The sequence below is a fragment of the Ambystoma mexicanum genome, chromosome 13, assembly GCF_040938575.1.
Source record: "Ambystoma mexicanum isolate Mex_15411 chromosome 13, UKY_AmexF1_1, whole genome shotgun sequence".
Lineage (NCBI taxonomy): Eukaryota > Metazoa > Chordata > Amphibia > Caudata > Ambystomatidae > Ambystoma > Ambystoma mexicanum.
In genome coordinates, this window is record NC_090938.1 from 719,216,021 (window position 1) to 719,231,907 (window position 15,887).

Sequence of the window (15,887 nt, forward strand, 5' to 3'; positions counted from 1 at the left end):
CTCAAGCACAGAGCCATCTACTTCCACCTTTAAAAGCCTAGGTTTTACACATTTGGGTCGCAAGACCATAACTTTAGATTATTCAATGTTCAATGCAAGGTCTAACTAATTACATTTCTTCACAAAGACAGAATGTTTTTTTCAGCCCTTGAGGGGTTGTTGCTATAAGGACTGCATTGTCGTTGTAACACAGTACTGGGTATTTATCAGCATCACTTTTGGGACGATCTTGACCCTCTTTCAGTAGTATGTCAATCACTTCTTGTACATAGAGATTGAAAAGGAAGGGCGCCAATGTGCAACCTTGTCTGACCCCTCTTTCAACAGTGAAAGGCTGAGTCAGTTCATCACCTACCCCAAAGCATACACTAGCCATGTTTGAGGAATAAAGCTGACGAATTATGCTACTCAAGCACCAGGGGCTTTGCGTTTATGCAATATTTGCCATAGAGTGTCTCCTCAGACTGAGTGAGTCAAATGCAGTTTTTAAGTCGACAAAAGCGACATACAGGCACATCTTCTTTAAAGCAGTATGTATTTTTGTAATTAAAGAAAGAACATGAAACACTGATCAATTGTTCCTCTGTTTTCTCTGAAGGCCGCCTGAATATCGTTAATTATGCTGCCCCTGTCCGCCCAGTCTTTGACCAATCCAAACCTGTAATAACGATATTGTCAATGAGGGAGTTCCCATCTGCCCCCCTGAAGGTACATTTAGCTGGTTGGTCTTTGCTAAACCGCCCATTGCAGGTCCTCATGTTTAGATTGGCAAGCAAACAGCAGGAGGCCAAAGCTACTTTGTGGCATCTTTTGGGGCTAGTGGCTACCAATACAGAATATCCCAGGCATGATCCTGGTCATCCCACATGTTCAACAGCACTGGTTTAAATTGGAGATTAAAACCTCCAGCAGCAAGAACGCTGCTCCTAGAGAGCCCTGATGATGGTCTATTGCTAATGTGCACCTGCAGAGAGTTCAATGTGGATAGACCGACGGATGAAGAGGGTCTGTTGTAGAGGTTATAAAGGCTTCCAAACTGTTCTTAAATAACAGGACTTGCAAGACTGCACAATCCGAGGAACAAGATTCAACCCTCCATCCCAAAGTGATGTCAGTCGACACCAACTGACAGCAGCTAGGGTGACCCTCGTGGCCCTTAATTGCTGGGATGGCAAATGCCTGGTATCCCTGGAGATGTAGCGGTTCTACTGCCCAGGTTTCCTGTAGCATTATAATGTGGAAGTTCCTCACAAACTTACACCAATCGGGATTGTCCAGCTGCTGTTTAAGTCCTGCTATATTCCAGGATTGCAGCTTAATTTAATATGGGGCCCCCTATATTAGACTAGCTATACAAAAGTGAGAAACAGATTACCCCTCTCTATGTCAGTACAGATCAAGGCTTGGTGATAGTCTGTACTATACCAGAAATTAGTACATATATATAATTTGGTTAGCACATAATCTTATTTACCTTGTACTACCCCAATGCTAGCGCCACATTTCTCTGTATTATAGAACCATTTATCTGATAAACACTCAGAAATTCATTAATCAATAAAAAAGTTTATTCAATGTAAAAAGAAATGTATACACATATGCAATAAAACCAATACATCGTATTCTCAGCACATTCCTAAAAAACAGTATCATCTGTAAAGGGGTTAGTTGAGTAAATGGAACAAGCTACATTCAACTTTGTTTAGCATAAGACTTCAATTTTTCATGTCTTTTGTCAATTGTCGACATGTTTCGGTCCTAAGGGAATATTGGACACTATCTCTAGTGTCTTTTTTTCTTTTTTTTTCTTTCAATTATCGGAGGCGTGGGCGGACCCACGCAGGCGCTTCCCCATCCTAAAGGATGATGTGCACCAGACCCACCAATCATTACTTAGCTTACATAAACTCACAACTCCTCCCACCGCCCCGTTTGCCTCACAAAATCCAACATCACACTGCTCCTCCTCCTGCCTCTCACCCCGTCACCTCCCAGCAAAGTCCTCCCACTCAGCTCAGCCACACCTAGCGCAGTCAACCGAACCCTCATCAATTCTCTCTCTTCAACATGTCTCTCATAACATGCATCATAACGAAATATCTAGACCTAATTCATTATTGTCAACTCAGTCACGTCCTCAATAGACATATTGTACAATAAAGGGCCTTTTTACATAATCAAATTCTATATTCTTATTGGATTTTAAAATCCAATAAGAATATAGAATTTGATTATTTCGTTATAATGCATAGAGCAATAGTTCTCCATCTTTTATGCTTTTTCTTTAGGTTCCAAACAAAATTGGGATGCCAATGAATCATGGGTGATATAATCTAGATCCATTTTTGAAACTAGAAGTTCGACCGGATACAATTGAGCCGCCATTGTGCTCATGTCTGTACTGGATGTAAGTGAAGGCTTGGTGATATTTATTGTGTTGTGTCTATGATGCCATTTATTGGGAAGTATACACAATTTCTAGAGATGTGCCACATATAAACGCTGTCGATTAATGAATTTGTGATTGATATGACAGTCAGATCATGTTTTAGATTTGTAAAGTCATTATAAATAGAGCTATGTTGTTATAGAACCACTATCTTATGTAATGTGTTTGTATTATTTGTTTTTAGATATTGCCAAACCTGTTATGGGGTATATGAAAGTTTAATTACTACACCGAAGAAATTGTCTGTCCTGAAGAAGGCAGCGGAAATTAACGGTTTAACAGACACTAGAGATGGGGCCTCATCACGAGTCTGGCGGTAACCCTTAAATGCAGCGGTAGCGCTATTACCGCCGCATTTAAGGGTCCGCCAGATCATGGCCTTGGCGGATTTAGCCCCAGCTCTGAGCTCGGGGGAAATCCGTGGCAAATTTGCCGATTTTCGGCGCTATTACCGCCAGTGGGAAATCCGCCGGAGGTAAGAGCGTGAATTTTCCCCATTGGGCCCAATGGGGAGTGAGGAATTCCCGAATGGGCCCAATGGGGAATGGGCACTAACCGTTCCGCCAAACCCGTGATCCGGCGCTAATAGCGCCGGGGGGTTTGGCGGTAGGGCTAATAGCACCGGCGGTAATAGCGCCGGCGTTACCGCCCAACTCGTGATGAGGCCCATAGTGTCCAATATTCCCTTAGGGCGGAAACATGTCGACAATTGACAAAAGACTTATGAACAATTGAAGTCTTATGCTAAACATCTACAAGTTGGATGTAGCTTGTTCCATTTACTCAACTAACCCCTTTACAGATGATACTGTTTTTTAGGAATGTGCTGAGAATACAATGTATTGGTTTTATTACATATGTGTATACATTTTGTTTTACATTGAATAAACCTTTTTTTATTGATTAATGAATTTCTGAGTGTTTATGAGATAGATGGTTCTATAATACAGAGAAATGTGGCGCTAGCATTGGGGTAGTACAAGGTAAATAAGATTGTGTGCTAACCAAATGATATATATGTACTAATTTCTGGTATAGTACAGATTATCACCAAGCCTTGATCCGTACTGACATAAAGAGAGGTAATCTGTTTCTCACTTTTGTATAGCTAGTCTAATTTTGCTCTCCCGCTTTGAGAAATTGATCTCCAGTGGCATTTTTTTGGGGGGAGATTACCTTTGTGGAGGTAAGCCCCCTATATTAGGCCACCTCTACTTCCCAGTCAATCTACTTCTTCCAAATCTACACAAACATGGCCATATTCCTTGTTATTGGTAATAGGAGGGGAAATTCCCCGCAGGGGTGGGTACTCCCTTTGAGTCCCGAGGTAGAAAGGACTGGTTTGAATGATTAATGGATGGCTCTTGCACGGGATGTACCCTAAAAAAAGATCTCAGCAGACCTTAACAAGATGTTAGGTTTTCCGGTACGGCATACCCTACGCTCAATAACACAAAGTCCATCTACAAGGTGCCACGATACGAAGAAAACCTGTATATAATCCAGGGCCATGCCCGGGATTGAGCACCTCAACACAGTACTGGATATCATTCCTAATAACTGAAAGACATCCTTTAACATGGTGGAACCAGTAAAATGCATTTGTTAGTGATTCTTGATCTTCAAACGAGCGGGGGCCAAGCTTAGGAACATTAGTCCTCACTATAGAAGGTCTATTAACTCGCCCACCTACGCCACTAAGGTGCATCTGTCTGACGGAGGCGTGTGCTTCACCAAATAGTGGAAATACGCTAGGGCCGGTCAGAGGAGGTGCCCGGTTGTTGGGGGGGTGGAATGCCCTCCAACTACAGTTCACCTCCCCACGGCTGCAGATACAGAATGTACAACAGTGCTGGGTTTTGTTGAACTCATACTCGGAGTACACAACTTACTCGGTATCCTGTGTAGTTCTGGCCTGTGGACCGGTAAAAAAACACCTTTACTCCCAATACCACCTTCAGACTACTGCTTGCCTGTGGGTACCATAATATTAGATTATGGGGTCAAGAAAGCCACCTTGGCCATGACAGATTTGATTTCTTCCACCAGTTTCCCCATTTCCCCCTCCCACTTGATCATTCTTGATATGATTGACGTTTTAATATCAATTAACATTTGTTCTACTGACTTGACAGATGGACAAATAGTAGGACAATATTTAGGGGTCAGTTTGGGGTCACAAGTTTGGGAACCAACTTCACAATAAGATCTAGGACCACCTAACTCTGGTGGCTTCTCAACCCGATTGCGCCTTCTTTTCCGTTGGGCCAACGTCCATCGACGTGAATTCTGTGTAGGCTGCATAGGTTGGGAGGGGAGAGAGATACCATCAGCCGTTGGTGAGGGCACACTGAGGGGTTGAAAAGGATTGCCGAGGAACAATGCAGATAATACAGAGGTAGGCTTAGTCATTGCAGTAACCACCAGGCCCCCATGATTCCCATTATTTGAGTCAATGCACAATGCTCCTGTGATAACAGAGTACAGGGGTCGAGACAGGTTAGAAGGTGATGTTAGGGGATTTTGGGGTTGTGAAGACTCCGACTGATCAGCCAGAGTTGTCAAAGAGTTCAAAGACTTTCCAGGGTTTGATTGCTGATGTATTTCGATTATATTGGAGATCATCGAGCCCCCTATGCAGCCCAGTGTTAGATGACTCAAACAAATGGCCTCCTGATTGGCCCGGTTTGTGAGCCACTTTGAAGGGCCCCCAGATGTCTTCTTTAAAAGTGTGGGGACCGAGGCAGGATTTAGCAGGGGCAGGAAGTGTTCCTTTGGCACATCACAAAAAGAGATGAGATCCGAAACACCAGGGACTGGACAGTTGGTCTCTGGTGGTTCGCATTGCAAATCAGCTATCGGCTGTCGTAGTAGTTGTGGAACCCTTCCCCCGTCACCATCAATATCAGATAAGAGGCCCTCAGTTTCACTGATCAATTGGTTTACATCTTTTATCAGTTTGAGCATTATAGATATTTTATGTTAGGAAGCACCAGCTAGATTTGGGTCATCCGTCTTTCTTTTGACCATTGTAAGGCCATAGGAATTAGTTAAGACAGTGAAGACAACAGAAGCAAAAATGTCACCCTTGCGAGCAGGGCATGCCCGACTTAGGCGGCTTCCAGAGTCCGACTCCTCCCCCCTGCTCCACACGTTAGGCTAAAGACGAGGCTGCTAGCTGTGCCACCAGCATCCATACAAACGGGAGGCAGCAAATACTAGACTGCACCCCCTCTGCAAGTCAAGATCTACTATAGAAAATATAGAAACTCACTTTGGTATTGTTTTTCTCCTTGTGGTTTGTGAAATGTAGCAGCTTAGCAGGGCTTGAATGGTACTACTTAAATCAAACAAGACTCACAGTCAGCCCCCAGCTTCAGGCCAAATCACCTTTGCCGCTCTAGTGCTTCCACAAGATCCAGGCAGTCCGGGCAAATCCAGGTGTCTCACTGCCTCGCATGATAGATGGAGCCGTGTAAGGCTGAGAAAAGGTGGTTAGGGATCATTACGATCACAGATCCGGTTCACTAGCCGGGATTTGAGGAGATTCTTGTGTAGGCCTCCTGCTTATGCAGAGCACCTGCGTTTGCATAAAACTGCTCGCCCATCAGGCTCGGGGTTCACTGCTGTGGGCTAGTCTCATAAGCTGTTGGGGGCGTGGCTTTGGTCAGTTTCTCCCACTTCCTGCGTTTGCAAAACACAGCTCGCCCTTCACGCTCAGGCTTCAATTATTTAGCTTGCAAGCCAGGCCTTCAGCTATTTTCAGTGCAGAAATCTGGCTCCACGCCAATCGTTCTAGATTGCCAGTGTTTGTGAATACATTTCTTAAAAAGGCCATGTGTTTACTGCAAAGCACACCAAATACAACGCTGCGTGTAGAGCTTAACCAAATGCAGATTTCAGATACAATAGCTTCCAGCCCGTTCCGTTATTGGCTCAGTCTGTGTTTCGCCACATCTAAGCAAATACAAGGAAGCAATGAAAGATCTCCTGTCACAAAGCGGCGGGATGAATCTAAGCTGGTGTAAACACGTCAAGCCCCTACTAATTTCATTCGGTAAAGAAGATTTGTGGCAACAGGTGGGAACAACTGAGTACACGACCAATATCTACCGTAAAGATACTGATCGCAATAACCTCCTCCACAGACTGAGTTCCCATCAACCGAGTCTCATCAAAAATCTACCATTCAGCCAAATGCTACGGGTCAAACATATCGTAAGTGACCCTGAGGACTACTCACAGGAAGTAGCAGAGATGGGGAATAAATTCACTGCCCGAGGATATAAAACACAAGAAGTAGAAGCAGCAGCTACCAAAACAGCGAACATACAACGTAAGGAACTACTTATACGGAAAGAAAAAAAAACACCTCCACACCACCACTGGTGTATGTATCTAAAATCTAAATTCTCGACCCAGAGCAACAGAATTAAAAAATATCATCAAGAAAAATTGGAGAACTCGAACGTGTGACCTTAGTTTGGAACATCTTTTCAAGGAACCCTCTGTGTTTCCCTACCAGAGAAGCAGGAACTTTAGAGACCATCTTGTCTCTACCTTAACTCCCATACAAGGACCGAGCACCGCCAGAAAGGAACCTTTCCTTGCCTCCACTGCAGAAATTGCAGGTACATCAACAAAGGAAACACAATCAGCCATCCCCGTACAGGAGAAAAAAATTAAATTAAGAGACTATGCTACGTGCGATACACCTAAAATGATCTACCCCATCAAATGCCCCTGTGGACTGTACTACATTGGGCAATCAAAGCAGTCAGCCAAGATTAGGTGAAATGAGCACAGGTTGTGTATCAGGAACCAAAACCTGAACTCCGCAGTAGCCATACATTGGCTTGAAAAAAAAAAAACACAACTTATCCCAAATTAGATTCCAAATTCTTGAAGTTGTGACAAGCTCTTCATCAATGCTTGAAGTACCGGGTGAGGCTAAAGCATACGACCAACGTGCTAATTACCTATTGCACCTTCCGAATCAGCACGCAAGGGCCTTATACATGCGATTTAGACTAAATGTCTTCCCGACAAAAGATCGTATAGGAACTAGGTCTAAACAAATTAATTTCAACTTTAACTGTCGATTTTGTAACGAGGTCAAAGAAACCTTGAAACATCTGACTATGTCTTGCCCGACTCTGGAGCAACAAAGGGGCCGTTGCTTTGCCCCCGTGATCAACGCACACCGTACAAAGAGCATTGAAGAGTGGTGGCAAGTTCTCTTTGAAGGACTTAATAGAGCAGCATTGTTTGCTCTAATAAACTTCTTACAAGTCCTAAAAACTCGGCTGGAAGAACAATAAAAAAATTTAAATGAGACATAGCCAAGTACTGTATGAGACGAAAGGAAGGCTGCTTTGTCTGTTTTGGTCCCAAAGCAGCTAACTTATAAGGAGGGTGGGAGGGAGGAAAGGGAATGTCGTAAGGGAGTGATCTGTGTGCTGTTTTGTATTTTTTATTTTTCTTTTAAAGGTTGAATAAACCAAATAAAAAAAAATAATAATAATACAAATTAAAAAAAAGAAGTTGTGACAAGGTACAACCCACACGAGAATATGAGCAAAATACTTGATTTTAGGGAAACCTTCTGGATTGATCACCTCAGAACTCTCACACCCAACGGCATGAATGAGGAGATCAACTATTTGTGTTACATTTGCTACCACCCTTTGGTATCTATTCAGTCATCCGGAACTGAACTATATGATATAATTCACTGTGTGACTAAAACTAACGTGGACATGACTTTTATTCTACTGTACATTCCCTTGCACGACTCCTTATTAGAATTATAATTTTTCCATTTACTGTTATCGCACTTCTTTAGTAACCTTCAAATGTCTATAGCCTTTGTTTTTCATATACATGGTCACTTAATATGATATGATATGGCATTTATAACGCGCCTATACACAAGTGTTTCAAGGCACGACGAGGCAGGGGAGGGGGAACAAAGGGAAGACAGACAACGATCCTACTAGGCCAGGTGACATTCAGATCGCGCAAGTGCATGGGAAGGGGAAGGGGAAAAGTGTGGGGGGGGGGAGGGAGAAGGGGGAAGTGCAGTACAAGCGATAGTACAATAAAATAAGATAAATAAAAATGGCCCGCAGGTGGCAGTGTATGGTAAGTGCAGAACATAAGTGCTGGTAGGGGGGCTGTAAGGATACAGAAAAACAGTCCCCAAGTGCAGGGGTTGCCAGGGAGGCAGTGCAGGTGGGCAACTGGCGTGCCTGGGCCCAAGATCAGAAGGGAGGCCAGGTATCCAGTGCAGTAACTGTCAGAAAAATCATCAGGGGAGAGGAGGAGTGAAAGCAGAAGCAAAGAGGAAGGTTTTGGGGTGCTTCCGGAACAGGAGATGGTTCTCCTCAAGTTTCAGGGAGGCAGGAAGGCTGTTCCAGAGGGAGGCCCCTGCTGAAGAGAGATCTACCACCAACTCGTTGCTTGGAGAAGCGACTGACCCTGAGGGGGTTGGAGCAGGAAGAGCGGAGAGGTCGAGAAGGAAGATATTTAGGAAGAGAGAGTTGAAGGTATTTCGACCCCAGTCCCCAGAAGGCCTTGTGGACAATGCAGAGTGTTTTGAACTTAATCCTCGCAGCCACTGGGAGCCAGTGCAGAGATTTCAGTCCTGGAGAGATACGATCCCTGGGCTTGAGGACAAGGACAAGTCTTGCAGTCCTGTTCTGGATAAGTTGCAGAGGGCGGAGAGTAGAGGCAGGCAGATTTAGATAGAGGCTGTTACAATAGTCCAGCTTGGAGAGAACCAGGGCTCCGGAGACAGTGAGCTTCTGGGGGAAGGAGAGGAAAGGAAGAATACCTCTCAGGAGGTGCAGCTGGTAATGTGACTTTTTAGAGACATCAGAGATGTGAGGAGAGAAGGAGAGTGCGGAATCGAAGATGACCCTGAGGTTTTTAGCCATGCAGGTGGGAGCGGGAAGAGGGCCAAGAGAGGCCGGCCAGAGAGCTGCAGGGAAGGAGGGAGTGAGTGTGCCGATGAGCAGAATCTCAGTCTTACTGGCATTAAGGTAGAGGTCATTGGCGGCACACCACTCCTGGATGGCAGACAGACAGTCAGAGATGAGGGAAGGAGAGGCGGAGGCCGAGGGTAGCCTGAAAATGAGCTGAGTATCGCCCGCATAGCACTGAAAGTTGGGACAGAGAGTGGCAATGCGGTGGGCAAGGAGTGCCAGGTATTGGTTGAACACCCAGGGAGAGAGGTTAGATCCCTGGGGGACACCACAGGTAGAGACAAAGATATCGGAGAGGAAAGACCCAAGTTAAACCTGGGAGGGTCGGTCAGAGAGGAAGGAAGTCAGCCACGCCAGAGCCTGACCAGTGATACCCAGGTTATCACGTAGACGGTTGAGCAGAATGACATGGTTAACAGTGTCAAAGGCAGAGGAGAGATCAAGTAATATGAGAACACAAGGGGTGTTAGAGTCAAGGTTGGAGAGCAGGTCTTCACGGATGTTCAGGAGAGCAGTTTCCGTGCTTCTGGCAGCTCTGAAGCCAGACTGATGGCCATGAAGACAACCAACAGATTCAGTGTGAAGATTGAGCTGGGAGATGGCCAGTTTCTCCAGGAGCTTGCTCAGGAAGGGGGTGATGGAGATTGGGCGATAGTTAGCTGGGCAGGAGGGGTCGGCAGAGGGTTTCTTAAGAAGAGGGTGCACAAGGGAGTGCTTCAGGGGGGATGGGAAGACTCCAGTGGTGAAGGAGTGATTGCAGAAATCAGCCAGGGCAGGAGCCAGGGAGTCGATGTGGTCCTTGATAGTTTTGGAGGAACAGGGGTTAACCTGTTTCGACGACACTTTCATAGATCAGACTTGTCTAGAAACCTTGTCTGCGGAGAACAGGGGAAAGGCAGAGAAGGAGAAAGGTGAGGTGGCTGCAGAGAGGCCAGGGGAGGAGCAGAGAGTGGAGGGAGGCGGGGGATAGGAGGAGAGAGAGGACAGGATGTCCTGAGTTTTAGAGGTGAAGTGAGAAGCCAGTGCCGTACGGAGGGCCTGGGAGGGGACAGGGGAGGTAGAGACTGCGGCAGGATTGGCCAGTTCCTTCCAGATTTTAAAGAGTTCTGCCGAGTTGTTTGATGCCGCAGAGACGCGGGCTTGGATATGGGCTCTCTTCTTGGTTAGGACAGAGAGCCGGTATTGTCTTTGGAGCAGGCGGCAGGCCAGTCTGTCAGAGGATGTACACGAAGCACGCCATTTCCTTTCGGCCACCCTGCACTTGCGTTTTAGGGTGACGAGGTCTGAGTCGTACCATGAGTTGCACTTGGCTTTGGACTTCAGGCGGATTCTCATGACAGGGGCAAGGATATCAAGAGTATCAGATATAGCACAGTGGAGCATGGAGAGGGCTGTGTCAGGGTGAGAGTCAGCCAAAGGGGGAGGAGGAGGTGAGAAGGCGGCGGCGAAAGCCTCAACTGAAACGCGCTTCATGGGTCGGATGACGGAGAAGGTGGGTGGCAGTGCTGGAGGTGGCTTGGCCTGGAGGGTAGGGAGGGTGAGGTGGGAGGAGAGGAGAAAGTGATCACTCCAGGAGAGAGGAGTGGAGAGAGGGGCAGAGAGGGGAAGGTCTGAGGAGATCAGGACATCCAGAGTGTGTCCTGCAGTATGAGTTGGGCCAGAGGGGAGAATAGTGAGTGAGAGAAAGTCGCAAAGGTCGCGAAAGAGTCCAGAGGGAGGACAGGAGGCATCCAGGTGGATGTTGAAGTCTCCAAGAAGGAGGAGTTGAGTGGTTGAGGCCAGGAGTGAGGAGGAGAGGTCCGCCCACTCAGAGAGGAAGGAGGAGATCTGTCCAGGTGGCTGATAAATAGTAGCCACCGTAAGGGAATGGCTAGGGGAGAGAGAGAGAGCCTGCAGATGAGGCATTCAAAGGAGGAATAGACCTGCATGGGAGTGACAGAAGCAGGAATCCACTCGGGGAAGATCAGGGCTACACCCCCTCCAGGGCAGTTGGGCCTAGGATCTTGTAGCCATAAGGTAGGAGTGTGTCAAAGCTAGTGACAGAACTGGCCGTATATGTCCATCTGTTTGTTTGTTTTTGCCACCTTTCTCCATGTTAGAACATTTATTTGCACTATCTTCACCAAAATCCAGCCCAGACTCTCCCGCCCCTCTGTGTCCACAGGGGGGCGTGGGACACAAGGCACCGATGACGTCACAACGCCTCCCGGTGCGTGACGCTGCAGCGCCCATAGTCGTCAGGGCACCGGGCATATACACAATCGGCTGTGCGTGCCCGTGCACACCACCACTGTAAGCTACACGCCCGCAAATGAAGGTGAGTTACATGCTTATGGCCGCCGGTTCTGCCAGCGTGTCAATCACACACATTTTCTTATACTCTTGCTTGGATCTTTCACAGATCTTACTGCAATAGCCTTCCGGGATCGCGCATTACATCTAAAAGTTAACTGCCTTAGATGTGTCTTGATCGCACACCTATTTGCTCTTTTGAAATGCTAATAAAGCACTCTGTTACGTTCAGACACAAAGGTCTGTTTACTAAGGTACAGTGTATTCCATACTTACTTTGTAATTGATTAACTCACCATGACAGTCACTCGCTCTCTCGATTTTACTCTCTCTTTTTTCTCAATTTTTCCATACGCCATACGAACCAATTTGGTATGTATTTGGCCTTCGAATTTTGTTGAAACTGTTGGATCATATTTATGTAAATGCACTTTTGTCTGGATTTGCCTCATTAATGCATATACATTAGTGCTCAGCCATGAAGATGGAGTTTTACTCCCAAATGCATTGCCTATGAGCCCATACCGCTAAGAAAGCGGTTTGCCTCCATTTTTGATTTGCTTATTTTCTTGATTAAATATCTTTTGCGAGACTAATCTAAAATACTGGAAACTACTATTCTTACTTCACAACCTTCCGCTAACAAAGGAAGGATAATTAAGCAGAATAACAATTAGCACAATATATATTGCAGGTTTTTTAATAAGAACAGCCTGTGAGCATCTGGCTTACTGGGTGGTGTCACCCAGTTCCTTTTATCAAAGATAATAAGCGCCCCGTCTTTAGAAAAGAGTTCAGCTGAAATGTTAAAGAGGTTTAACCGTCCAAGACAGAATTCTGCCCCAACCAAATCTCTGGTGGCTCCACAAATCAAGACTGACAACAATGGGACAGAAAAGAGAATTTCCTATGTAGAAATGACATCACAACTCAAATGTAACTTACGCAACATTAAGAGGGTTATGTAATAACAATACTCACTGTATCATTAGGCTCAGAAAGGTGTCGGACATTTTAGACATTGCTTAACTTTGCTTCTTTTAACCCTCTACAAAACATGTTTTAAGCTTCTACAAGACATGTCCCTACTGCTGCTTATAGCTTTCCATACTGTATGAAAAGGATGAAACCATGTGAACACTCATCAACCAAAAGAATATTTATTTATTGTCTCTTTATTGGTTTGTTTGAATTTCACATATCAGCATTAAACATCTAAAATAGGAAAGCAGGACAATATTAATAATTTTTATTAATCGTATATACCAAGATAGATGAAAAAGTTAGAAGAGGCTGAATTTGCCATCTCCAGCTTCTTTCACACTGCTCAGCAGACTTCCATCTCTCAATTATTGTCATCTTTTATTCATCCCCCCAAAATAAAATCTCTATGAAATGGAAAGTCTGGTTCCCCTGAAGAGAGAACACGTGAAGTGGAAAATCGGTTTGATCAGGACGCCATGCTTTCTTTTTGATGGAGAACCGGCTCTCGTGTAATGGTAATCCATGTTCTCCCAGGATGGACGCCAAGTGTTCTCATCATGGAGGCCTTGTTCTCTGCTGAGGAATATTAAAGACAAAATGCACCCATTTTAGGATCAGTGAAGCAGTGGAAGGATCACATCTTTATACTTTCTGCCTACTGTTAGAATATTTCCATTCTAGTTATGCATGTTAAGAAGTGCATTGCCTTAAAAATATAAATGTAAGGTTCTTGTGAATGAGGATAGGCAGCCCTCTAATACTTTGCTTATGTGCACTATAGAATTGTGCTCTAACCCATTCTAGGCAAATGCATTTCCTGCAACATCAGTGCATCCATCCTAGATTTTATACGACATCAGTAATCACATCTCATTGGCCACCTGGATACCGGAGATGGCGTGCCGACCTACACCTACACACACACCTACACACACACACACACACACACACACACACGTCTGGAAGCTGCCCAGGAAGCCCTGGACAGAGAGGCTGACCTGGATGCTTGAAAATAAATCTCCCAAACCTTGAGGGAATTGAATGGCTGAGGCTATCCACCAGCGATCCTCGGGTAAAAGGGAGAAAGGCCCGAGCCATGGTAGGAAGGCTGAAAACATTGGCTTCCTGACTAGGTCCCTACTTAGGGGGGGGAACACCCACTACCACTATGAATGCTGAAAGAAAACTCAAGGTCTCGGAGAGACCCGTTGTGAATTCTGACAAACCCAAGGGTCTGGAACAGACCTGTTGTGAATCCTGACAACCCTGAGGTCTGGGAGGAATGTACTGTAAACCCAGAGTAACACAAGGGCTGGGAGAAGCAGAAGCCTACAAGTCATTGTTGCAAGGCTGTGGTACAGCCTGGAGAGAGAACCTTGAAGCCTGAAACCTGGATGAATTATTGAGACCCAAGGTGAAAACAGAGCAGCCTAAAGGAGTGACCAGACTGAGTAACTGCTACAAGAACCTTCCCAGAACAAAACATCTAGACAACAGGGTTGGACTTTGAAGACTAGGTTTGTGAAGCATTGACAATGGGCCAAAACCTTGGATCATTTGTGCTGTTAGTTTAGGGGAGCCTGTGGGCTAAAAGACATGTTAAGATTAGGCGCTGAAACATTTCATTGACTATCTATTTTGAGATTTCACATTTAGGTCAGGGCGTCTCAAGTATAGACAAGGACTTGTAAAATGAAGTAAGAACTTTAATAATTCAATCAACTTTATTCGGCCATAAGGGCATCAAAGTACATCAAAAATCCACAACACATGTACAATTACGTAACTTAGATTACGATCCCACCTCCCAAGAAATGGGTAACATTTTTTACATTATCTATGGCCCCAGGGCCTTCCTTAATTTCGGCAACCACATGATTCAGTTTCAATCTAGTCAGTTTACCAAATAGGCAACCTCTCCACTCACATTGGAGATTCCCCCAAGTCTAAACCCCAGAGGGATTACATTGGCTCCAGAAAGCAGGGTATACAGTGGCCTAAATTCCTGGGGGTGAACATTATTGTCGTAGGGGTGGGGGTTGATTTCAATCATACAGCATAGCGATGGACGACGTCTCACTACAATTCCCAGTATGCCATTGGTCACTCTTTGGTCCTTCCAATCAATACGTATAGAGTCAAATGCGCACCCCCTCCCAATTGTGTTGTAACCTTGTGCGACTAATAATATCTTCACAAATTAGCGATCGACAGCCACAGGGCACTCAAAACCAATGGGTGCAGTTGTTGATAGCAATTCCCTGGTTTCTCAGTGGTCTGGGTCAACTTTGGGAACTCTTTGCAGAAATATCGTCCTCCCCCTCCGGGCCCCTCTCACTTTTTCATACACCACACCATACCCATGCTGCAATCTCAGGACCCTGTGGCTGCTAACATTGTAAGTCAGCTTGGGATCAACATAGCCTGCCCCTCCACACATCCTCTCATCCAAAAGATTGTCTCTAGACCCCTGGTCGGCTTGCCCACATGCTACCTGCTGGGGTAAGCGAACACCTTTATGCTCTAGGGTTGAATTTTGAGTGCAGAGGTCCGGGGTAACAGGGATCTCTTTACAGGCCGGGCATTGGTAAAACCAATACTATCGACAATAATGCCGGTTGCGTTAAAGCGGGTCACTCGACCAATGTCGGTTGTCTCTGCTGGTATCTGGGGGACCCTTGAATTGCCCTCCTTTCTTGGTTGGCACTCCCCCATAATTCCTCCTCCTCCACTACGTTCTGCGAGAATGAGCAGGAGCGGCTTCTTTAGGGAAGCTAATTCATTTAGAACGAGATTGCATTTACATCCCTTTAATGGGCCCCTGTCCTTTTGGTCTGGAGTGGGGTGAGTGGACGTTACGACCAGGGCTGGTAAGCAGGGAGAATAAGCATCCAACTGGTGCCCATTTGCATCACACATGGCACGCACCTCATCATATTAATCCTTAAGGGCTCCTGGTGATGCAGATGATAGTGGGGGGCCTGGCGCTGCCGTAAACAGCAACCCTCTCCCCTACAGCCATGTAATTGAGGGACTGGGTGCTGCATGCTGGCTTGTAGTGTCTTTAACTGTACCGGGGCTAGACATGGCAACATCTGGAGCAATCACAATGGCGATATTGGGTTTGTCATTACAATTCACTGGCATCTGGCACTGGCTTCTTATTAGTTGTGAAG

General features: G+C 45.6%; 1 protein-coding gene across 3 annotated transcripts in view; it reads right to left on the minus strand.

The window, feature by feature from the left end:
* Nucleotides 1-12,886: 12,886 nt before the first annotated feature.
* LOC138521798 (E3 ubiquitin-protein ligase TRIM39-like) overlaps nt 12,887-15,887 on the minus strand; it is a 92,014-nt gene continuing 89,013 nt past the window's right edge. For all 3 annotated transcript variants that reach the window (XM_069634899.1, XM_069634898.1, XM_069634900.1), the window contains one exon: nt 12,887-13,287. In XM_069634899.1, the coding sequence (XP_069491000.1) occupies nt 13,178-13,287 (110 nt within the window). In that variant the 3' untranslated portion in view covers nt 12,887-13,177. The remainder of the gene's footprint in view (nt 13,288-15,887) is intronic.